Raw genomic sequence first — 23967 nt, 5'->3', positions numbered from 1 at the left:
GACTTTCTATTGGTGCCTTCTCCTTGACAAAGAGCTGGAACTGCCCAGGTGCCCCCTCCCACAGCTGGAGATCCGGACAGCTGGAAGACTTGTGATCATTGTCAAACAGCCTAGGAAAACATGCTTTAAAAGTCCCTGATTAAGAGCCTGTGGGGTTGGTTCTCTATGACCCTAGGGAGAAGGGATATAAGCTTACCTGGTTTCTGGGCCACCCTGGACCCAGGGCTGGTGCTGTCACCGACTGTCATCACTTTCCGGGCCTGTACCACGTCCCAGTCATGGCTGGTCCTGTCACCATGCTGGAACCCACCTCGTGCCTCCCTGGAACAGCTGGATGGCTGGATTACGTCTGAGGCTCTGGATAGCTGTGGCGTGCCATGGCTGGCTCTGTGTCTGCTAGCCACATCTTCTTCCAGGTCCGCAAGCCTCACCTCTCCCTGCTGGCCATCTTCACTGCTGCTCTCCTCAGCTTCCAGAGCCAGGCACCTGTAGCTCCCATCCGGGATCTGGAAGGTGCAAGGGGCAGGCCTCCCCTCACTGGGTCCAAGGGTTGGGGGTGGGAAGTGAGGGCCCAGCATTATGGCCCTCTCCTTGGTAGTACAAAGCAGCAGCTCCCTGGAGCAGGGTAGGTGGCCGTGTGAGTACTGCTCCTCACTCCTCTCGAGGCCTCCTTGGGTTCTCTGCAGAGTCACTTTCTGCTGCTGCTGCACAGGGCTGGAGTGAGGTCCAGATGAGGGACGAGACAAGTCCTGTCTGGGCTGGGGGAAGATGGAGTCCTCCAACACTTCCTACCCTCCTGAGCTCTGCTATGAAGGGCCCTTCAGAGCGATCTATCTGTATAGGAAGAGACGATACCACACATCAGAGAGCTACTGAGTGTTCTGAATGGAATCCCTGAGACCTGTCTACTCCTGGGTACCTGGAGAGCTGGGTGGGATCTGGGGTACAATTCCCACTCCTCCACAGGAAAGTGTTCCCAGATGTCCGACCTTGTAGTGTGCCATTCACGCCCTATCCTTAGGCTACCTGACATTTATTTACTTAATGTTTCCCTTCAATCCACTTTAAATAACATAATTTCTATTACTTTAGAATTATCTTGAGCAATAATTGCAGGAAAACCACAAGCATACAGTGCCAAGTCATTTTCTTCCCTGTGCACATTAAATAAATATGTCGTTATTTTAAAGCACTTGTGAGCACCATGTAAAAAGAATTCTTTCACATCCCACCAAAGGTACACACACCACAAGAATCACAGGGACAGTGGGGTGGGGGACACAAGTAGGGTACACAGCTGGTTATAAGAGTCAACACACACAAAAGAAAATTTGCCAGGCGGTGGTAGCACATGCCTTTAATCCCAGCACTTGGGAGGCAGAGGCAAGCAGATCTCTGTGAATTTGAGGCTAGTCTGGTCTACAAGAGTTAGTTCTGGGACAGGCTCTAAAGCTAAAGAGAAAGAGAAAACCTGTCTCAAAACAAACAAACAAACAAAAAAGAGCCAACACAATGGCTTGCTTATGTGTGCCCAGACTTTGAGCGAGGATCCAACTCTACCACATATGTGTTGGTCTCGGAGTCTCCCACTCCCCACTTGTAAGATGGACATTGTAATCTAGCTTGAACACCCCAGAATTTGAAGATCACAAACCCAAAACTTTCTGAGCACCATCATGTAGCCACCAGTCCCAATCCCATCCTGGACTTGGGGACTAAGTCACAGAAAACATAAGGTACAGTTAACAGTAAAAAGCCTCTTGTAAAATGGCCTTCAGGCTGGGTATATGATATGTATGAAACAGAAAGTAAACTTAATTTTAGACTTGGCTTCTCATCCCCAAAGCTATCTCATTATGCATATGCAAATTTTCCAAAAACCTAAAAGAGTCTAAAATTTGAAACACTTCTGGTCCCAAGCACTTTGGATGAGGGATCAACTCTAATTTAATCGTGCCAAGGGTTCTATGAAAAAATGGATGCAGAGCACTGAGCCCACTTTCTGAGCCATCACTTAACTTATGTGGGTTGCTCTTTCAACCCACAAACATTTATCAGGCAGGCCCCTGTTCTACTTCAGGTATCGTTAAGAGACACATAGTGTAGATGGAGGTATGGTGTTCTAGCTCATGAAGTTTTGATATTTGTGAGAGCAGTGATTCTCAATCCTCCTAAGGCTGGGGCCCTTTAATATAGTTCTTCATGTTGTGGTGACCCCCAATCATAAAATTGCCTCATTGCTGCTTCATAACTGTAATTTTGCTACTGTTATGAATCATAATATAAATAAATATCTGTGCTTTCTGATGATCTTAGACAACCCCTGTGAAATGGTCCTTCGACCCCAGAGGTACAGGTTGAGAACCGCTATGTTAGGTAGCACTGTGAATAATAATGAAAAATAGTGATAATAGTAGAATTTTTTATAAGTGTTACAAATGATAATTAGCAGAGGGCGGAAGCTTTCTCTAAGGGCGGAGGAGGAGGGGATGAATGGAGGATACTCGGGCGGAAGAGCTTGGCAGATGGACAGTGGGCGTAGAAAAGGGGGAAGAATATGGGGTGCCACGCAGGTCCCTGGCTCTGAGGACACGTGACTGTGCTCGTGGGGGATGAAAACAAACTGGAAGGTGCAGGTGTTTGGTGGAACAGGGAGGTGTTTGATGCTTAGATTCCCAGGGAAGATGTGCAGTGGGCAGGTCCAGGTGGGGTCCCAGAAAGCAGGAGAGAGTCCCATGGTGGGGATAACAGTTTGGAAATCATTTGAGGAGATACAGAGTCTGATATGAAGAAGCCATTTTCAGTTGAGCGGACAGCCCTTGAGGCAGGGCACATTGCCAGTTACACTTGCGGGCACCCTTGTAGTGAGTGGATGTTGTAGAAAGACGCCGTCTACCACAGCTTAGCCGTGTGAACTCTCTATTAGGAGATAGCTAGAGGACTCGTGCGTGCATATACTCATGTACTGACTATGCCTGGCTGGTGAGGATTTATGGAAGGCTACTGGCTTGATGACAATGGGGCCGAGCCCTACCACCCATGGCCCTGAGGCCTCCAGTCCGGGCGGAGGCCAGTCATCTCATCTGTAATAGTCTGGGTTGAGCTGCTGGCCTCTGACTGGGGCTGTGCCAGGAGAGACTGGTAGGCAGTCTGGGGAATAAGTGCATTACCAGACCCTCTGGTAGGTCGGAGCCAAGCAGGGGAAGGCAAACATGAGTCCTGATCATAGAGAGAACCAAGCACCTGTCAGCGGGGCCTGGGAAGAAGGGAGCCCCCAGGACTGGGCATCCACTCCCTCCTGGGTGTTCACTTAGGCAAGCACCAGATAGATGCTTCATAGCTCATCCTAGAGGGAGGGAAAGAGAGAATCCACTAAATGAAGTGACCCAGTTAGGAATCACACCTTGCTTTGACACCTTGATCCTGGGGCTGGACCTCAAACCTGGTGAAGGTGGCCTCAGATCTTCACTCCTCCCCAAGACCTTGCTTGCTTACCAACAGATGCCAGACTCCTGCCACTGAAGTCAAAGGCCTTTGACTCTCAGGAAGAGGACCTTAGATTCTGTGTGAGCCTGACCAGACGCCTCCCACCCTCTGGAGGCAGTTTTCCCCAAGGGCACAGTGCAAATCAGGCAGCCAGCGCTAGAAGGACCACGGGACTCTGGCATCACAGATCCATGAGTTTCAGTACTCAGAGCCACCCACCCCTACCCTGTCACAGAACCAGATGGCAGGAGGCAGCGGGAGTGGGTGAAGGGCGGGGGCAGAGCTCTCTGACTCCCTGTGGGGGCCTCGCCTGCTCCATCTTCCCTGCTTCTGTTTTGCTGTAGTTGACAGTGGCCACGGTTTCCAGGAAAGAAGAGAGAGGCGGAAAAGTTAACTTTCCGCCACCCACACAAATATTTTTGGCCAGCTTTGTCTTCAGGCTGCCAAGCCAGGAGGGAGGGGTTGGCAGGAGCACTGCAATTCAAAGCTCCCTCCCAAGGAGGCAGGGTTTCCAACCCAGGCAGGGGACTCAGCAGGGGTCCAAGCAGGCCCGGAGGCTCTGAAGTACCCACAGATGCGCCAGAGTCACAGGAACTACTCATAATCACAATAGAGGGCATCGCCTCTTACGTGTCTGCCAGGTGCTGGTCTGAGATCTTTACCCATAATTCTTCAGGAAGGTGGCAGGGGTGGGGGGAGTATGGTCTGGGGATGAAGACCCTGAAGCTTGATACATATGTAGAGTTTTGGGCAAGAAGGGTAAAAGAGTGGGGACCAGCATTGCCAGGGTCAGTTCTCTGAGCTACCATTTTCAGCAGCTACGAACTATGGCTCCAGGGTCCCTGGAGATGCTGAGCCCATATGACAGCCCATCCGTGTGGGCAGGAGAAGGCCAGTCCTGCTTAGCAGAGATGGAAAGGGTCCCTCCCGAGCTTGATTGCATCTTTATGCACGCACTGCCCCTATCTTGCTACCAGCTCTGAGCTCTGGCAGAGACCTACAGAGTACACCCGTTTCCTCCCAGAGGGAGCTTGGAGCCCAGGTTAGGAGCAGGTACTAATTGAACCCAGGCACCTGGATGCTCCAGACTCAGCACCACAGTCCAGTTGGGCATCAGATGCCCTGTAGTCCCAGCACCTGCTTCCAGCTTCTGAAAGTAGAGTTCAGCATCTGGGACCCAGGGTGTGTGTGTGTGTGTGTGTGTGTGTGTGTGTGTGTGTGTGTGGTCCTTTGTGCTGTTCTCTGCATAGTGGAGGAAGGAAGGGTGCTGGCTGGGGGTCAGGTCTCGATTCAAATCCTGTCTCTCTGTCTCTGTCTCTCTCTGTCTCTCTCTGTGTGTCTGTGTCTGTCTCTCTCTTTCTCTCTGTCTCGCACACACACGCACGCACGCAGGCACGCACTCACACGCTGAAAATGCCCAGCCTGAACTAGCACCCCGTGCCTCCCAGGGTGGTTGTAGGGATCTGCAGGCAGAGTGTAAGCTCACTGCTTTCAGCCACAAACTTCTTGCTTTCCAGGCCCTGTGCATGCTTGCAGCCCAGACATTCAGGGCCAGTGACTGCCATTCACAGGCTACCATGTGGTTATGAAGGAGCTGAGGGAGCGAGGGCTGCAGGAGGTAACAACAGTGTCCATCCAGACATGGGGCCCTTGTCGTTCTCCCAGAGTCATCACAGGATCCGAGCTTCTCTTTCCGCCTTTTTCTAATTATATCCCCACTTCTCTCTTCTCCCTTTCTTTTGACAGAGTCTCTAGCCCACATAGGCCTCAAGCTGGTTATGCAGACAAGGATAACCTTGATCTCATGATTCTCCCGTCTCTTCCTCCTAGCTGTGTGCCACCAAAGCCCAGGTTATATGGTGCTAAGGGTTTCGCCAAAGGCCTTGTACATGGTAAGCAAGCACTCTACCAACTGAGCCACATCTTTGGCCCCTTTTTTCTATTTTACAAATCTTTTTAATTTTTTCTTATTTTATCTGTATGAGTGTTTTACTGATGTATATATGTGCACCACGTGCATGCCTGGTGCCCACAGAAGACAGAAGAAGGTGTCAGGTCCTCACAACAGGAGTTATGGATGGCTGTGACCCATCATGTGGGTGCCGAGAACTGAACCCGGATCCTCTGCAAAGGTAACAAACGATCTCAACCACTGAGCCATCTCTCCAGCCAGGCCCAACCCCTTATTTTCCTTTTTGGCAGAGTCTCACTATGTAGCCCTGGTTAGCTTCCAACTCATAGCCTCCTACCTCTCCCTTATCCCTACCCAAGTGCTGAGATTCTAGGCATACCTGGACCACAGGGTCTGATCCTGTAGGCAGAGGACAAAATTAGGCTGAGAAGGAATTAGTAGCCTAGGAAAATAAGACCCTAATCCTCCAAAAGGTCCTTCTCGCTACCTGACCCCATCCTCCCCTATAGTCTATTCCCACCTCTATACTGAGTAGAATATGATCCATTTTTCTTGGCTTCCTAAGGGAGATGATCCATCAAGGCCCCATGAAGGCAAGGCAAAACCACTGGAGAGAGAGATCTGGAAACCCATGTGGGTTTGGATAGGCCAAGGCTGAGCATATTGGGAAGGGTATAGGCAGGGGAGGCTGGAAGAGAGAGGGCCAGATTACAATAGGCTTTAGTTGCCAGGACCTTTCTGTAGATACAACCCTGTAGGACCACTCCTGGCCAGTTCTGTGGAACGGGGTCAAGGGCGGGAAGGTTGGAGCGGAAGGCCAGAAACTGGACCAGGGCTGGCACACAGGGGTCCCTGGAACGGAAATGTTTTGGAGCAGTTTCCCAGCTCGTGGCCCAGTGCCAGGTACATAAAACCAATACAGGTGATAGAGATGACAACTGTGTAGTGTCTATGTCAGGTTCTCTTCCAAACACCTCCCTCATCTGACCCTCTTCAGGAGAAGGGGGTGCTATTATTAACCCCATTCCATAGATAAGGAAGTTGAGCCTCCATGATGTGCCAAGTTCACACAGCCAGCAAGTGACTCAATCAGGTTCTGATCCCCAGAGTCTCATTCGAGACATCACAGCTCATCCACAAGGCTGCACTTCCCTAGCAGTGTAAATAGCTCCTGAATGAACTCATGGGTGAGGGAAAAGGACAACAGGATGGGAGATTTCCTCCAGTGCCTGCTACATCACCTAGCACACTCGCTGTCCCTTAACATACGAATGTGGGGTAACCAAGAATTAACTATAGGTGTAGCTGATGCTAAAAACAGGGTATCCCTGGGAAAGGGGGTACTCAGAATCTGCCCACCCCACTTCTATCTGGCAGTATCCTCAGATTCAGATTGGATAAAAGGGCATTGTCTGGTCTGTTTAGAGCTATGGTCTTCCTACCACTAAGCAGAGGGCCCATGCTATCCCCAAACACCTGAGCTAAGAAAATGCCCTGTCTACCTCTCTCTCTCTCTCCCGGGGCAAGGATGGGTACCAAGGAAGGGACATAAAGCAAGAATCCCATGCATTGGCAACCTCCAGACTGGGGCACTTGACATTGCTCTGCATTCTTGGAGAAATTACTTTCCTTTCCCTGGGCCTCAATTTCTCCTGCTGAAAAAAAAGGTATTAGGTAGTGTGGTTGGTGGAGCAGAAGCAGTGGGGTGACACCGCATGGACCCCTTCCTTGAACTTCTCCTGTCCCATTGTCTTTGTGGCATTGGAAGATGACTGCCCATTTCCAAGCCCTCCTCCTAGGCCCTGAAGAAAAGACAAGGCTTCTGGCCTCCTCCATCTCTGCCCATCAGCAGTGTCAAGAGACCCAACCTGCTAGGGCCTTTCCCTCTTCCTTGATATTCCTTTCCTTCCAACCCTACCTGTCCCTCGGGGAGAAGGAGCCTGGGCTGAGCGGGCATGGCTCAAGGCTAGGAGAGCCCAGAAGCATCAGGAAATCCCAGGCATGAGAGGGCAGTGAGAACCGAGGGTCCTCAGGGAGGTGAGTGCTAGCCAAGCCTCAAGATTGCAAATGACCCCGGATGTGTCTCGTTGCCCCCCTGAATCCCACCCCCACCCCCACGCCCTCTTGGCAGAGCAGAGGCTCAGTCATTCATTTCTCTGTTCTTTCACTCAACACGCATTCACGAACGCCTGCTATTTTAAGCTCTGGTGGCACACGGTGAACAAGAGGGAGAGAAACCCTACCCACGTGGAGCTCACATGTTGTTGGTTGGGGTGGAGAGATAATAAATAAATAAATAAACGAGCCAATCAGATGGTGCGAAATGGGATGGACACATAGTTAAGCAGGAAAGAGAGCCAGGGCGTGCTGTGTAGAAGTCGAGATAGAGCAACCAGAGAGAAACCTCCACAGATGCTATTCTGGGTTTTGGGTGGCATGTGTATTTCAAGTTCACAATGGTGTTAGATTTTCATATGCAATTATTTTAAAAAAGCATAAAAATCAACACTAAACGGCAGAAGCCCTGGGAGGTGCTATTGTTCGAATGACTCAGCTACTCACAGTTTTAGAACCTATTCATCCCCCCCAATGACTATGACTACCGTGATTTTTGCAACCTGTACCTAAACCTTTGGTTTCATATATTATTTCATTTGAGAACACAGTGTCTCAAGGTTATGAAATTGATAGGATGCCTCCTCCTCCTCTTCCTGGAAAAACAGACGCCGCGCAATGAGCCTGGCAATAATGGCAGCAATTCTGGATAGTCCTTGGATGGATTAAATCAGGTAACCCGTGAACGAGCTCTCTAAGGTGCAGCTCTGGCCACTGTAATTATTGGTTTGTGAGAGGATGCCTGAGTGTGTAATAAGAACCAGAGCCAGCACTGAGTACTCATCCCGGTACCTGCTAATCTTTCTTCCCAGTTAAATGAAGAAAGCCCAAGTCCATGGTCCAAGAGAAGGGGGATGACCACGCTGGGACTTGATAGGTCCCTGGGACATGAAGAAATCCCCAGGGTCCTCTGAGGACTCCCAGAGGGGAGGAATGTACCATACAGCACAATAGGTCTTTATTCTGGTCCTGGCTTAACCACAGACCTCCATTCTGGTCCTCGGTGACCCCTACGCTTGAGCCTCAAAGCCTGTTTCCAGCTCTGGATTGCCTGTGGCACCAGGCACTCAAGGCCCTGGATGTCAAGTCTGTTCTAAATGGACTTGCAAATCCAGGCTGCACCAAATCAGTTAAGCCCCCTGCACGTCACACCTATTTCTGCCATGCTGGGTTGACAAGTTCATGGGCCAAGGAACCAGTTCTGACGAAACTGGAGAGACTGAAGTCAGGGCTATAAATATAGGGTTAGTGCTGGCCAGATCAGACCAGCCTGGGAAGCCACAAGTCCCCTCCTGGCTACAAGAAAAGATGAGGACTGAGAAGGGAAGGAACTTCCTCAAGTTTGTGTGGTCATGGAGGGCCCAGAGTAGGCCAGAGCTCCAGGCACTTGGCCCTAAAGCTGTTCTATCTGACCATGCTCGCTCTGCTTTGGGGACTTGATGTGAGAAGTCCTTCTCTGTGTGTTACTTTTATTGGTTAATGAATAAAGCTGCTTGGGCCTATTACAGGGCAGAATAGAGCTAGGTGGGAAAACTAAACTGAATGCTGGGAGAAAGAAGATGGATTCAAGGAGACGCCATGTAGCTGGCAAAGGAGAAAGACGTGAACCACCAACCAGAACCTTACTGGTAGGCCACGATCCTCATGGTAAAATTCAAAATAATAGAAATGGGTTAATTTAAGAGCTAGCTAGTCAGGCAGTGGTGGCACCCACCTTTAATCCCAGCACTCGGGAACAGAGGCAGATGGATCTCTGTGAGTTCGAGGCCAGTATGGTCTACAAGAGCTAGTTCCAGGACAGGCTCCAAAGCCACAGAGAAACCCTGTTTCGAAAAAAAAAAAAAAGAGCTAGCTAGCAATATGCCTAAGTGATTGGCCAAGTAGTGTTTTAATTAATACATTCTCTGGGTTTCTGGGTGATTATTTCGGGTCTGGGAGGCCAGAATGAACGAGCAGCCTCTGTCTACAGGGACTCAATAAGACGAGTCCAGCCTGAACAAAAATGGTGTGTTATGATTTCAGGTTGTAAAAGAATCTGAAAATCCAGAGCGTTTCTATCCATTTCCCTCCCACTCGCGGGCTCCCCTCTTCACCCAGAGTTTTTGTCAGCATGGGGGAATCCAGGCATATATACTTGATAGCCAAATGCACACCTCTCTTTTGTTTTATCTGAGTGTGTCTGTGAGCATGCGCATGTGGAGTATGGGGAGGGTGCCCTAGTAGAGGCCAGAGGAGGACATCAGGTGTCCTCCTGACCACTCTCCATTTTCTTCCCTTGAGACAGGGTCTCTCATTAAACCTGGCACTTGACTGATGGCCAACAAACCCCAGTGATCCTCTTGTCCCCGTGCCCACAGCACTGGGGTCACTAGCACAACCACACACCTTCATGTTTACGTAGCAAGCACTCTTACCCACCAACCCATCTCCCCAGCCAGATACGTGCACATCTCTTGCCCCCTCTGCACCCCTCCAGAGAAGAATCGATAGCTTGAAATGAACTGCGGCAGGAGCAGTGATACCATGGAAATGAGAAGATGCCACAAACCAAGGTCTTTCCCCGTACAGAGCCCCCTGTTCAGCACTGACCTCCCCAGAACTGGTTAAAGTCACAGCCAGCGAATCCCGCTACACCACAGTTCCTCAGTCGTGGTGAGTCTCTGCTTTCCCTGAAACCGCACCTGCGCCATGACCGCCGCGAGAGCTGCCTGGGCATATGCCTTGAGCACAGGCCTCCAAGAGGAAATACCTGCTTCCCAAGCTAGCCCATACATTAGAACCACCTGAGAACGCTTCACACATTCCAGACCCCCGGCTGAAGCCCTGACGGATGACATACGCACCAATGAGTAGAAATGGAGCATCTGAAAGTTTTTATCTTTCCCAGTCATTCCTATGTGCGGAGAGTTCGGGAAGACTACCCTTCGCGGGCGCTCATTTCGCTGTTCCCAGACAATAGCGGACAGGGAGCAGTGCGGACCCCTATCCCTGTTGCACTTAATAATTCATGGGGTTTCATGAAAAGTGTGTGTGAAGGATAATGGGTTTTATTTGTTGGCCTACAACCCTCGCAGCTGAAAGGACACAGGACCTGGGAGGCAGAATTTCCTTTGCCTTCTCGTTTGCAGCCCAGCCACTTACAACATCCTGAGCAGATGGGCCCCAGGCTCATCAACCCTCGGGAGGCCTCGCCTCATGTGGTACCCAGCTGGCCAGTCAGGGAGATGGAGGGTTCTCAGCCAGCCCCTCCTCCTCTCCAAGCTGCCACTGCCTAACCTAAGGGCCAAAGGTTCACAAAGGAGGCTCCCCCTGGGGGACATCACGCATCAGGCTCAGGAGACTGGAAATAAAGACATCAGGGCGCAGCTTATGCCACAGGCTTGAGGCCCCATCCCGGCCTTTTCCTGGACAAACAACAGCTAATGGTAAAACTGATCATTCTGAAGTCTAACGTTTATGGGTTTCTTCCTGTGACCCACAGTAAGTCCTTGTGAGGTTGTGCTAACCAAGTTGGCTACCGCTAGCCACATATGCTTCTGAGTAGCTCTAATGTGGCCCTCCAAGTGACACAGCCCTGGGCAAATAATACAGACCATTCCCAAGATGATACCAAAAGAAAAAACAAAGAAAGGAAGGAAGAAATGGAAAAAGAATTGAGACTTGTCTCAGAAAAAATAACTCCACCTGGTTTGTAAGTAAGATATTAGAATTAATTGCACTGGCCTCTTTCGTCCACCAGTGAAGTTTGGTGTTGGTTTTCTCCCTCCCCTTTCGGTATGACCGCAGGTAGACATTTTAAAATTAGCCATGTGCTTCTCTGATCAACCCTAGCCGAGTCTGGAAAGGCATGGCCTCCCCCACCACAATTCCGAACTTGAGACTAGAGTCTGCGTGTCACCATTTTGCCAGCTCAGAAACTGGACAAATTATGGATCTGTCCCTCAACTTCCTCATCTGCCAGCTACGATAATATTAGCCAATTTCCTGATAGTGTGTACTTGGAATCTCAGCGCTTAAAAGGCAGGGGCAGGAGGACTGAGCGTTGGAGGCCTGCTTGGACAACCTAGTGGATTCCACACAAGCTTGTGCTACGGAGACCCTGTCTATAAGAGAAACACGACAGCCTGAGATAAGAATAGCACACACTTAGCCAGGTGGGGTGTACACCTTTAATCCCAGAACTTAGGAGGCAGAGGCAGGTGGATCTCTGGGAGTTCAAGGTCAGCCTGGGCTACCGAGTGAGTTCCAGGATAGTCTGAGCTGCAGAGAAAAACTCTGTCTGGGGTGGGAGTGAGGGAATAGTATGTGCTTCTCAAAGCCATGGTGGGGGTTGGAGCAAGTCCTGTACAGAGAAATTTCCCAGCGAAGAGTAGCCAAGCTGGGAAAGTTGAACTCTGGACTAAGTGGCTTTTTGGATATCATATGCCTCAGTAAATAAGCCGACTCCCCCCAGTGGTAGGGAGCCAAGGGGTCTGGGAAGCTCCTTAGCAGGCCTCTCCAGACGGGGTATAAAGAACGGCAGATGAGGGAGTCCTTGGGAAAAGGTCTGACAGCGTGCATGCATCCTTTCCCTTCCCCAGTTTTCAGTCAGCCCAGCTGGACATACACGGGCCCTGGACACTGCGGGAGCACACAGTGAAGACAGCAGGAGTCAAGAGAGTGAGGCAGGAGCTTGAGCGTCATACAGGGTGGGAGATGACACAGGACAGGAAAAGCTGCTGAGCCTCTCAGCCTCAATTTGACAACCTGTAAAATGGGGCCAAATACAGGGCCTTGTGGGCATGTGGTGGGGCTGAAATGAGGTGACACAGGGAGGGCCTGGGCAGGAAGGGTTTTGGTTAGTAGTCCTCTCCCTGAGCCATGTCAGCTTTTCTCACTGAAATTGTTCTATTTCTCTCTCTCTCTCTCTCTCTCTCTCTCTCTCTCTCTCTTTCTGTCTGTCTCTCTGACAAGGTCTCATTGCATAGCCAATTGCCATGGCTAGCCTTCAAATCACTATGTAGCCCAGGCTAACCTAACATTAATCTAGCTGCCTCAAGACTCTTAAATGCTATGATTACAAGCATAAGCCACCACCTAGTCCCTCCTCCCGCCCCTTCCCTCATTTTGTTTTGGAAGTCTTTATACAGCCCTGGCTGGTCAAGAACTGACTTTGTAGACCAGGCTGCCTTATAATGATCTTCCTGCCTCTGTGTCCAGTGTACTGGGACTGCAGGAACAAGTCACTATGGTGATTTGAGTGACAATGGCCCCCATAGGTTCATAGGGTGTGGGACTATTAGGAGGTGTGGCCTTGTTGGAGGAAGTGTGTCACTGGGGGTGGACTTTGAGGTTTTAGATGCTCAAGCCAGGCCCAGTGTGACTTTCTTCACTCTCTCTTCCTGCTGCCTTCAGATCTGGGTACAGAACTCTCAGCAACCTCTCAAGCACCATGTCTGTCTGCACACTGCCATGCTGCCCGCCATGAGAATAATGGACTAAATCTCTGAAACTGTAAGCCAGCCCCCAATTAAATGTTTTCCTTTATAAGAGTTGCTGTGGCCATGGAGTCTCTTATCAGTAATAGAAACCCTAACTAAGACAGCCACCATCCCCAGCTCTGACAAGCAGCTCCTGAACACACACCGTGTACCAAGCTTGCTCTAAGGACTAGGAGTCAAGCAAGGACTCTCCTGGGTTTGAGAGCAAGGTCAGGAGGGCAAAGAGGGAAACAATAAAAAAAAAAGTGCCAAGTAATTTCAGGAAACAGAAAATGCTCTGTTGGGGGCAAGTCAGGAGGAGACTGCCATTCCTTCCTTTTATAGTGGCCATCAAATCCCTTGACCTACAAAAACGGATGCCAGCCGGGCGGTGGTGGCGCACGCCTTTAATCCCAGCACTCAGGAGGCAGAGGCAGGCGGATCTCTGGGAGTTCGAGGCCAGCCTGGTGTACAAGAGCTAGTTCCAGGACAGGAACCAAAAAGCTACGGAGAAACCCTGTCTCGAAAAATCAAAAACAAAACAAAACAAAAAAAATGGATGCCATCTATAGGGCCTAAGTAAGTAAGTGCACACGAACATATCTCAAGCCAGAAGTGCCTTGAGTTGTGGTGAAGGGCATGCAGGCTCCTCCAGAAAGCCTTCTCTGATAGGAATGTTTTTAGTCCCTCACTGGCCTGGCAGGCTGGGGACATAGGAGCCTAGGGCTGGAGACACGTTTGAGCTAGAACTATAACCCACCACCTCCTCTGAGTCCACTGATTTCAGAAGAGCTGAGGTGCATTCAGGCTGGTATTATTGTAGGCAACCCATTGGCTTTAAACAACTTGTCCTCGTTTGCCTCAGTTTACCCCTCCACCAAATGAGAAGGTTGCTCCAGGTGCTCGCCAATAGTTCCCTCAACTCTGGTAAGTACGTGTCTCTCCAATTAAGAAACCATGTCCTGGAAGGAGTGAAGAGGGTTGAAGATGAGGCTGCACCAACATGCAGTACTCAGAGCAGGTAGGACATGTCCAGTTCTCCCCTGAGGGCCCCACATCTTTAGCGCCTAGAACAAAAACAGCAGTGTCACGGGGACACTAATTTGAGTGGTCAAATGTTGACCCCGAGGGGGCTGACCTCTGTGATTTCTGGAGTCCTTATATATTTTTAAATTGTACTGACTTCTTTTTATGTGTATGGGTGTTTAACCCGCATGTATTTCTGTGAACCACAATTCATGCATGGTACCCATAGAGATCAGAAGAGGACATCCGACCACAGGGACTGAAATTACAGATGATTGTGAGCCATATGAGTGCTGAGAATTGAACCCGGGTCGTCTGGAAGAGCAGCCAGTGAGTGCTCTTAACCTCTGAGCCATCTTTCCAGCCCATCTCTATGATTTCCAAATCCGTTTCACTAGTCACCCAGCAACAGCTGGTACCTCCAAGGTGTCAGGATGTGTTTCCTCCAAAACTAGTGTTTTTTGTTGTTGTTGTTTGTTTGTTTGTTTGTTTTTGTTTTGCTTTAAGAGAGAGGGTTTATCTGTAGCTTTGGAGCCTGTCCTGGACCTAGCTCTTGTAGACCAGGCTGGCCTCAAACTCACAGAGATCCACCTGCCTCTGCCTCCCGAGTGCTGGGATTAAAGGCATGTGCCACCACCGCCCAGCTGCCAGAACATTCTTGCGCTTCAGAACCCTTTTCCTACAGACTGAGGCCTCTCTTCTGGTACCTCAAACCATTGCCGCTGCCACCACTGATCTCTGTTCTCTGGGCATGCTCACCTCTCCTATGCAGCTAACCCTCATTGAGACCTACAAGAACACACGGCCCCTTTCTCATCCTGCCCACCCTCCCTGCTGGGAGCCCGTCCCATCATTTCTTAGAAGTGGAAAACCAGACTCAGACCCATGCAAAATCTACGCCTCACCATTCTAGACATCCTACCTACATCAACAAAGAGAAACATTAGATCAGTGTGGTGATGTTTCCTTTCAACAGCCGCTTGACCACTGTCCACAAAGACCTCTCTGTACATCTGTCTGTACCCCGTGTTCTACGTCCCATACCTACGCAGTTGTCATTCTAAGCCCAATAGACAGATTATAAATGTTTTAGTTTTACACACACACACACACACACACACACACCACACATGTATGAACTCTTGGGAGCAGGGTAGAGCCAAGACTTAAGCCTGTTAAAAGATGATAATGACTTCCTCTGCCATCATACATGCTGGCTGATGCAGAATAATAGAAGGGAAATACAACTAGCAGCCAAAGCTTGGAACGTGCTTGCTGAGGTAGTAGCTGGGTGGGTGGGGGAGAGAGGAATGGGGTGAGCCAAGGAAAAGGGGGTGATGGAAGATGCTCAAGGATCAGGCAGGTGCAGGTCCACCCTGTCACTGCTTCTGCTCTTCATCAAAGCCTGAGCTAGACACACACAGAGACCCAGCCTGCTTCTTCCAGTCTGACATGAGCATGGCTCTCCTTGTCTAGGCCTGAAAAGGGGCCAACTCCTATCGCTGCTGCCCTGGACCTGACCGTGGTGGAGGTGCAGAGATGAGCCCCCATGTCCGGGTCATGGTAGGACCTTAGTGACTCAGACACACCAGCTAAAGTTCTGCACTCTGGTGGTCTGCTTCGGAAAAGCTACTAAACCAACTACAACCTCCAGCAATCTGCTCGCCTCTCTGGGACTGGATTTCTCCATATGCAAATCAGGGCTAAGGACAGTGCCTGTCTCACAGGGTGCTGTGAGGACTGAGTGAGGTCATACAAGGGTTTAGAGCCTGGCTCCATACATGGCAAGAGTTAATAACATTGCAGAGTGAGGCTGAAGAGAGGCAGCAGGTTGAGCCCAGCACCTCCCTCTGGCTTGGAGCTTCACTGCTGTGTGTGTGTGTGTGTGTGTGTGTGTGTGTGTGTGTCCATATGCCTCTGTGTGTCTGTATGCTGATATGTGGCTGTAGGCTTGTTTCCGTGTGTGAGGTGCATGCCCACTGATGTTTAAACCTCAGTATGTTCATTTGCTCGTGCACATGGTAGGGGCAGCCTGCAGACCCCAAGAGTGATCCAGGAGGCTGCTCAGCCAGACTAAACAACCCCATCTTAGCACTCCAGGCTTCCTCCTGAATATGTATTCCTCTGTGTTCTGGTTCTCTTAACCCTTTTCTGTTTTTAAGGGGAGCTCAAGGGCAGTTTGGTCTAGGTTCCCCCCCCCCCCACCCCCCGTTCTTTCTTTTTTCCTGTCCTTTCCCTCTCAAGGTCTCCGTTCCCCCAAGTGTGTCCTACTTAATATTCTTCAGGTGTGAAGCCACCCCACTGTCTTTGCCCCACCGCTGGCCGCACCCATCCTATGATCCTGGAGTGAGCCCTTCCAAGACCTAGTCTGGCATTGTTCATGGCAAAGTCTAAGATGAGCCCTGAGGCAAGGCACCTGAAGCTGCTGGCTAGTGAGCCAACTGACTATGTGGACCGTGACCTGAAGCAGCAGGAAAGGACTGTGGGAGGGGCTTCATCTGAGATACAAGCCAGGCCTCCATCATCTGAGTACTTACTGTGTGCCAGGCACTTGAGCTGATGGAGTCCAGTAGACACCATGAAGGGGGCACTGCTCCTGCATCTGCTTCATATGAGGGAATAAGACCCAGCAGAGTTCAATGGCCTGCTATAAGTCACAGAGACACAGGTCAGGATTCGAGCCCAGTCTGGGGTCTGCTGGTCCTAGACCTCAGGGCCCCTTGTCTTGTCTTCTCTGTCACAGGATGGTGACACCCCTCCCTTCGGTCAGCAGAGTTATGGAACTATTATGGCCTTCATGTCTACTGAGTGTGTACGTATCAGTCTGTCCTGGTTACTGTGTCAGTTTCTGGTGACCCATCTTACAGATCAGGAAAGTAGAGCCCCGATGCTCACAAGGATCTAGCGACCCCAGCGGGAGCTACAGAGCCTGGCTTGATCCTTTGTTTCTTAGCCCAGTTGTAGCCCTCAGTTTCCCCTTGCCTGTAGTGGACATTGTCACTAACAGCTCGGGTGCAACACGACAGATAAACTGCTTTGACTACTTCCACTCTGCTTCTAACAAACCCAGAAAAAGGATTCAAGGAAACCGGAGGAGGTGGCGAGCCCAGGCATGGCTGTGACGAGGGAGCTCAGTGGAGCGCTAATCCTACGCCTCTGTCACTGATCGCCGTAACAGAAGCAGGTCTGTTCTCTAAATGAGGACATTTCTTTGGGGAAAAGCTGGTCTTGCAGCTCACATCCTGCCCGCTGAGCAGAGCCTCGGTCAAGCTGAACCCCATGACTCTCAGGCGTGGCCCAGGGCAGGTCTGCATGGCCTTGGCTGTGGAGTGCCTGTGAGGACTCAGCAGGCCTCACAAGGCCACCGCAGGCCTGTCAGATGTGCTGAGTTCTACAGGCAGAAACTATGCCCCTGCACCTAGCCAGTTGCTTCCTCAGAGTTTGACAAAGCTACCACCAGCACCAAAGAAACCTGGACAATCAGAAGACGGATGGCTCCAGTCGGCCAACCTGCCTGAGGGAGCCATCCACATTCTGCAGGGGAAGCATCCTTCTAGAGGAACAAGAACATTCCAGGAGTGCTCAGTCCAACCAAAGACAAGGATTCCTTGGGTTAGAGAGGAGAAAGCGGATATAAGGGGCAAGTTCGTGGTCACGCAACATATTAGTGGTAAATGTATGAGGAACCCAGCCTTCAGCTCCTTCCTCCACCTGCTGCGTTCGCAAGAAAAGGTCATGAATTCCTCCCTAACCAAGGACGCTCTCTGCCACTGTGTGCCAAAGACCGGTGCCCTCTGCTTGGTATGGGCTGAGACAAGAAAGAATGGTCAGAGAAGATGCTGTACCACAACAGCAGAATAAGTCTTTCCCAAGAGCTGATGATAAGAAAGCGCCCAGTGAAGCTCTGTGTATGAGCTACAACAAGCTACAACCAAGCTACAACAGCAACCACAGTGAACTCATGCAAGAGGGGCATGTCCTCACGGGTGCCATCTTAGACCAACTCAGCCTGAAGAAGTAACTAAGATGCTGCTAAGCCCCCCCCCAACCCCTGCAAGTCCCCCCAGCACTCCCTACCTGGGGTAAGTCCTGGCCCAGCATCTAAATCACAGCCAAGTAGCTGGGAGCTAGTAGTGAATGGCAGGAAAGGCGTGAGCCACAGTGGCCTTAGGACAGCCTCCACCCGGCCCTCTCAGCAATTCAAAGGAGGCTGTGACCAGAGGAAGCACTTGAAATGCCACTCAGGGGACATTCTTTTTCCCAAGACCCTGCCTTTGACCTTGGACACCAAATCCACATTAAGAATAAACTGATCTTTCCCCTCTACCCATGCTGGCCCTTGCTTTCTCAAACAGCACCCATCACACACACAAAAACACACACACACACACACACACACGCATGCATGCACACAAGGTAGCAACTGGGCTTTCTCCTCTAAACTCACGGAAATTAGTACTGCTAATTTGCAGAACCAAAGGATGGTCTCCACAGCAGATCACATCTGGCTCTCAACAGCTAGAATTAGATTCTTTTTGTATGTGTAAGACAGGGTCTCATGTATCCCATACTGGCCTCAAATGATATATATTGGAGGATGACCTCCACGTCCCAGCCACTGGGATTACAGGCACACACCACCAATCCTGGTTTCTACGGTAATGAGACTCAAACCCAGGGTTTTATACACGTGGGCAAGCACTCTATTAACTGAGTTACATACCCAGCCCAAGAAACAACACTCCTGAGAGCAATTTCAGTGCTATGAGCGTAAAAGGAGGCACTGCCCAAAAGGACAGGACTCAAAGGATTTTCTACCGAGTCCTAGTTTCCATTCATTGTAGAAGAGTAAATCTCCTCACAGTTTTGAGATGCTGCTTGTTTATTCTTCACAGTATAAGTAAGACAAACACACACTTCTTGATAAGATGAAAACCGGCAGTGCACAGGGCACTGTGACATGAGCTGCCAGTGGTAGGCATGCTGGGCTTTGGAAGCACCGCCCTGACCCAACCATGTCAATGTAGGCAAGAAGACGAAGCCAGGTGATGGGCGGGGCCCTGTGCAGCAAGGCCTGGCAGGGCCACCACCTGAATAGAAAGCTAGTTCCCTGCAAGGCTCATTCTTCAGGAAGAAATGGCCTTGGACTCGGGTTACCTGGCCCTCAGAAATGATCCCACTGGCCAAAGAATGGAGAAGGAAGGACCTGTCTTTCCTGGAGCCTAAGTCCTCACCCCTGCCAACCAATGCTGCCTGCCTGAGTGTACGCAGCCCATACCCCAATCCTCCCAGTGGCCAGGGACAAGCTGCCCCCTGACTCAAGCTTAGTGTCCTTACCTTCCAGGGCTATGGTGACAATGTCAAGTTCCCAAAGGTGAGGGAACACTATGAAGAACAGGAAACAGATGGGAAAGGGGGCTGCTATTTCCCTCCCTGTCTTCTGCTATTTCATCTGGCAAATGAGAAGAAGTTCCACAAGTAAGAGAAGATGAAATGTAGCTGCAGGAAATGCATAAAAGACAGCAGTGGGCAGGATGGAGCCTGGTAAAGTCCAGAGCCCACTGGGCCAGGAGGGAGGCTGTGTGAGCCCTGTGAGTCGACACACCTCAGCTTGGAGATGGGCACACACCCATTCATGCATGCACATCACACACACACACACACACACACACACACACACACAACCTTACATCTCTAGCACTCTGATAGCCCCAATACACGTACATATACACCCATGCGCACACAACGCGCACACGCACTTACACACATGCACACGCACACGCACACACACATGCACGTACACACACACGCACACACGCCTTCCTGCCTAGCCCTTCACCTACCCTGGAGCACACTGCAGACCAGCCTACATCTTTTCTCTCCTAGTCCCAAGCCTCAGGCCAGGCAGCGTCCTTGTCCCGCTGCATGGGAGGCACATGTGGTTTCAGTTAGCTGCAGAGCGGGCATTTCCGTCCCAGACAGTGGGACCCTGCCAGGGCCCCAGCTCCATAAGAGCCCACGAGAAGGGCCATCTCAGCTCCCACTCCCCACTGGACATCCCAGGGCCCTTTCTCCTCAGGAAAACTCGACGGGCCCTTGCCCACTATCACCCCCTCACCTGGAGCTGGACTTTGCACACACTGGAGAGGAAGCCGGCTGTGCCCAACCTCTGTCCACGGCAGCTCGCTGCCCACCGCCTGCCCGCCTGCCTCCTCTCTCTGCTGTCTCTAGCAGGCTGAAAGGGATGGGAGGAGGGCAGGGTGTCAGGGGGCGGGCGGGAGGGAGGGGAGGGGGCGTGTGGAAATGAAACTTTAATAACAGAGCCCCTTTTGTTTCCGAACATATGGGATATTTCATACATACTGAAGACATTAGCCGTCTATATTTTTAAGGGCTCAGGCGAAAGGATGAATAAATACAGCCCATGTTCTACTCAACAAACACACATGCAGAGTGCTGACTTCTGGGGCATTTCAAACCCCAAAGAAACAGCCCTAGTGACACCAGACACTTCAGAATAAACATGTTTCCAAGCCTTAGGGCTTGCCTGGCCCCCTCTTGGAGCCACCTGAAGCCTTGGGGCACCTTTTCCCCTGCACCATCTACCCTGTGCCTCCATACCTCCTATTCTATAGGGGGAGGCGAGTCTCTGGAATCCAGCCCCATCCTACCCCCTTTCCCAGGACCCCCAGCCCCCAACCAGATCTCAAGTGTCAGAGTTCCAAAAGAACTTGGAAATCTCTGCCTTCCTCACTGTACAAACCGGGACCAAGGCCCAGAAATGGGCAGGGACTTGCCTGGGGTCACACAGCAAAGACATCAGGATCCTGGGCCAAGGGGCAGTGTTGCTTCCTTCAACAAGCGAGATGCCCTATTTCCTCACCTCAGGGATAAAGGTGGGGAGACCCCAGGACCCGGAGGCAGGGCCAGCAGTGTGTGTACTGGGAGTGTGCCCGCCTCTTTTTCCCACTGGAACGCCGCTCTGAGCACTGCCCCCCAATTCTGGGCACCCATCCAAGGGCACCGTCAGCAACGCTAGGAACAGGGCCCGCCCCAGGAAATCCCCTTCAGGCCAGCAGATCCCAACAGGCCTGGAGGCTTCAGGTGCGAGAAAGTTTCCCTCCGTGGAAGCTCAACTCTTACTCCTCACGGACCTTCTTTCTGTCCTCCAGAAAGAGAAACGGGCCCAGAGAGGGGCAGGCCTTGAAGGAGGCAAAGCAAGATGGTGGCCAGGAAACAGAAGCTTGACTTCTGGAGCCTGTGTTTGCTGCACGACCGTGATTGAATAGGCCTTCAGCCCCCTTCCGGCAAACCCTTGCACGGTGCCACAGGGAGCCCCCAGTGTCAGTTGCCTCTCTCCCTGTTGAAGCCCATTCTCTTCTTACCAGCCATCTACTCAGTTAGCAGAGGGCACCACACTAAGAGCCCATAATGAACACACACAACTATGAGGTTGCCTCAATCCTTCAGTGGGCTCTAACCACAGCCACGCCTCTGCAGCAGTCATACACACTCAGTACGAGAGGGGTCTCAGCCTCCATTTGCTCAAAGACCCTCCAAGACAAGTTTTGCAGTAGACTCCACTATCCATCTCTGTTGGTATTCAGGCTCAGGGATTGGGCTCCTTCCCTGGGTCACATAGGTGGTCAGTGCAAGCCCGGGTCTCTAGACTCCAGATGTGACTTCTGTGACCCTGTCACTCGCTCATCATTTATCCCCAACTCTAGTCCTGGGACTGCAGAACCATCACCACACTAACGAGAACCTCTTTATTTAATAAAGTCTGTTACAGGCCTGCCTGCCTAACCTGTTGTTAGGGAGCACTCTAAGGTGTCTGTGGAAAAATGGCACTGGCCTCAGAGCAGAAGATAGGACCTCTTAGCCTCATCCTGCCATCCGTGCCCTGCAAGGGTCCCTCTGAGGACATGTTCCTTTTCTCATGGACAAAGTAGATGGAGCCACCTCACTGAGTGACAAAGATGATAGGATAGAGGGTGAGAAGGACTCTCACCTACATGGTGGTTTCCCTCTCTGGAATTTCATGCTGAGCCTGGATCCTGGCATTAAGTTCTGTCTGGATTCCAACAGGCCCTAACTGGTCTCTCTGCACCTGGGAGGTCCTACTGTAACCTTCAGCTATCACAGAGGCAGTCTACTGATGGAGCGGGTCCACCTCTGCACCCCAGCAGTGAGCAGACAGCAGCTCCCATCACCCGGATGGACGGATGCACGAGGGTAGGCGCATGTGAGACTCCACGCGGTTTTCTCCTTCTTTCCCATGCTGACTGCACCTTTGGTCTCCAGGATGCTAACCATCCCACTATCCCTTCCACTTCCGTTGACAGCGTTCTGGTGAGAGGCGTACACAACCTCTGGACACAGGCACAGAACTCTGTTGGAGGTCAGGGCCGTTTTGAAGGAGGTTTCTTGTGTGTCCTGTGCTGTATTCTGCATTAGGATCTTTTCTAGGTGAGGAGCGGTTGTCTTGATTATAGTCATTTCACACCATAATAATAATCCTGCCAAGAGCAGAGCACCGACTGCTGCCACTGTGGGAAGCGTTTTGTAAGACTGTCCCTTTCCTGGCAATTGTTTGAAGCAAGCCTCATGGTCCCAGCTTGTCCCTTTCAGGGCAAGCATACAAGCACGGCCACCAGCTTCCGCTCTCTTCACTGTTACACCACTGGCTTGAGGGTCAGCTTCCTCTGGCTCCTCTGACGTGCAAACCCCTGGGGAGGGAGGTGTGGCCTCAGACTTGTCTTTCCCTAGGCAGCAGACGTGAGCACAGGACTCTGATCTGAACTGGCATCATGGGCACATGCCTAGCTCTCCACTCGACTTGTGTTGAGTAGCTCCTCAGAGGCAACGCATAGTTCAGTCTGTGTGGCCCGTATGGAGCATATGCTTGGGGCCTCGCTCACCCAGAGGGCTGTGACCTTCACAGGCATGATGCCGCTACTGATGAGCATGTGTGAGCTTACCTGCTGCTTCTTTCTGTCTTTTCAAAAACTTTAAAAAAAAAAAAGATGTATTTTATGTTTATGAGTACTCTATTTGCATGTACAACTTTATGTCAGAAGAGGGCATCTGATCTCACCATTAGATGGTTGTTGAGCCACTATGTGGTTGCTGGAAATAGAACTCAGGACCTCTGGAAGAGTAGCCAGTGCTCCTTAACGACTAAGCCATCTCTCCAGATCCACCTGCTGTTTCTTATCCAAGCCTGTTCATCTTTCCTTAGGCTACCTGGTGATCCCTCACTAGGAGGTTGCAGGCATGATGACAAACTCAATAGAGCACCTGATTTGCATGGCACACTGTGCCCAGAACTCCTAAGTGCAGATCTTGTTGGATGTGTTGGTAGAAATGGAGAAAGGGGGTGGGAGGGGCAGGATGGCCAAGAAAGTAGCCTTGAGCCATAGGCTCCTAACAAGGGTCCCCATCGGAGAGTCTGAGCAACAGAAGCTCCAGAGACCAATGACCCCACTAAACTTGGCAAAAAAAAAAAAAAAAAAAAAAAAAGACATCAGAAGACGGCAGGACTTATCTTGATTTCTCAAAGAAGACATAGTCTAATATCCTTAAATCCTAACTGTCAAAGCTTTGCAAACACCATCTTAACCATCAAGGTCCCCTAGCAGGGGTCAGAGTGTGAATAGAGACAAGGAGAATCCCCTTTGCACTGGTGTGTGGGCACGATCCACGAGCCAACTTCCATTTCCCTCCAGCTTCTACACGCTTACCCGGCTTGGGGATGGGGTAGACCTTACCAGGTCTTTGTTCTTCGCCCAGTGGACATGGCTCTGCACATCTCGTCTCCCCAGAGACCTCCAAAAAGCACTAGAGCTGTGAGAGCAGTCAGGCACCCTCACCCCCGCAGAACAGCCTGCTCCGGGGCCCCTCTGACACATGAGCTGTCCTGATCGCATCACAGCAATGGAGTTGCATTGGGGGTAAATTCCATCCAGA

General features: G+C 51.0%; 1 protein-coding gene across 1 annotated transcript in view; it reads right to left on the bottom strand.

Moving 5' to 3' along the window:
* Positions 1-333, bottom strand: part of LOC121445237 (synaptopodin-like) — a 30237-nt gene extending 29904 nt beyond the window's left edge. Inside the window, exon 1 of the mRNA XM_041647276.1 lies at positions 197-333. Coding sequence (XP_041503210.1) covers positions 197-248 — 52 coding nt within the window. The 5' untranslated portion in view covers positions 249-333. The remainder of the gene's footprint in view (positions 1-196) is intronic.
* Between the last annotated feature and the right edge of the window lie 23634 nt (positions 334-23967).

Source organism: Microtus oregoni, unplaced genomic scaffold, assembly GCF_018167655.1.
Source record: "Microtus oregoni isolate MIOR12 unplaced genomic scaffold, Mior012 000168F_ref0000490, whole genome shotgun sequence".
Taxonomy (NCBI): domain Eukaryota; kingdom Metazoa; phylum Chordata; class Mammalia; order Rodentia; family Cricetidae; genus Microtus; species Microtus oregoni.
The sequence above is the reverse complement of the archived record's forward strand: the minus strand, read 5'-3'. Positions and strand labels throughout refer to the sequence as shown.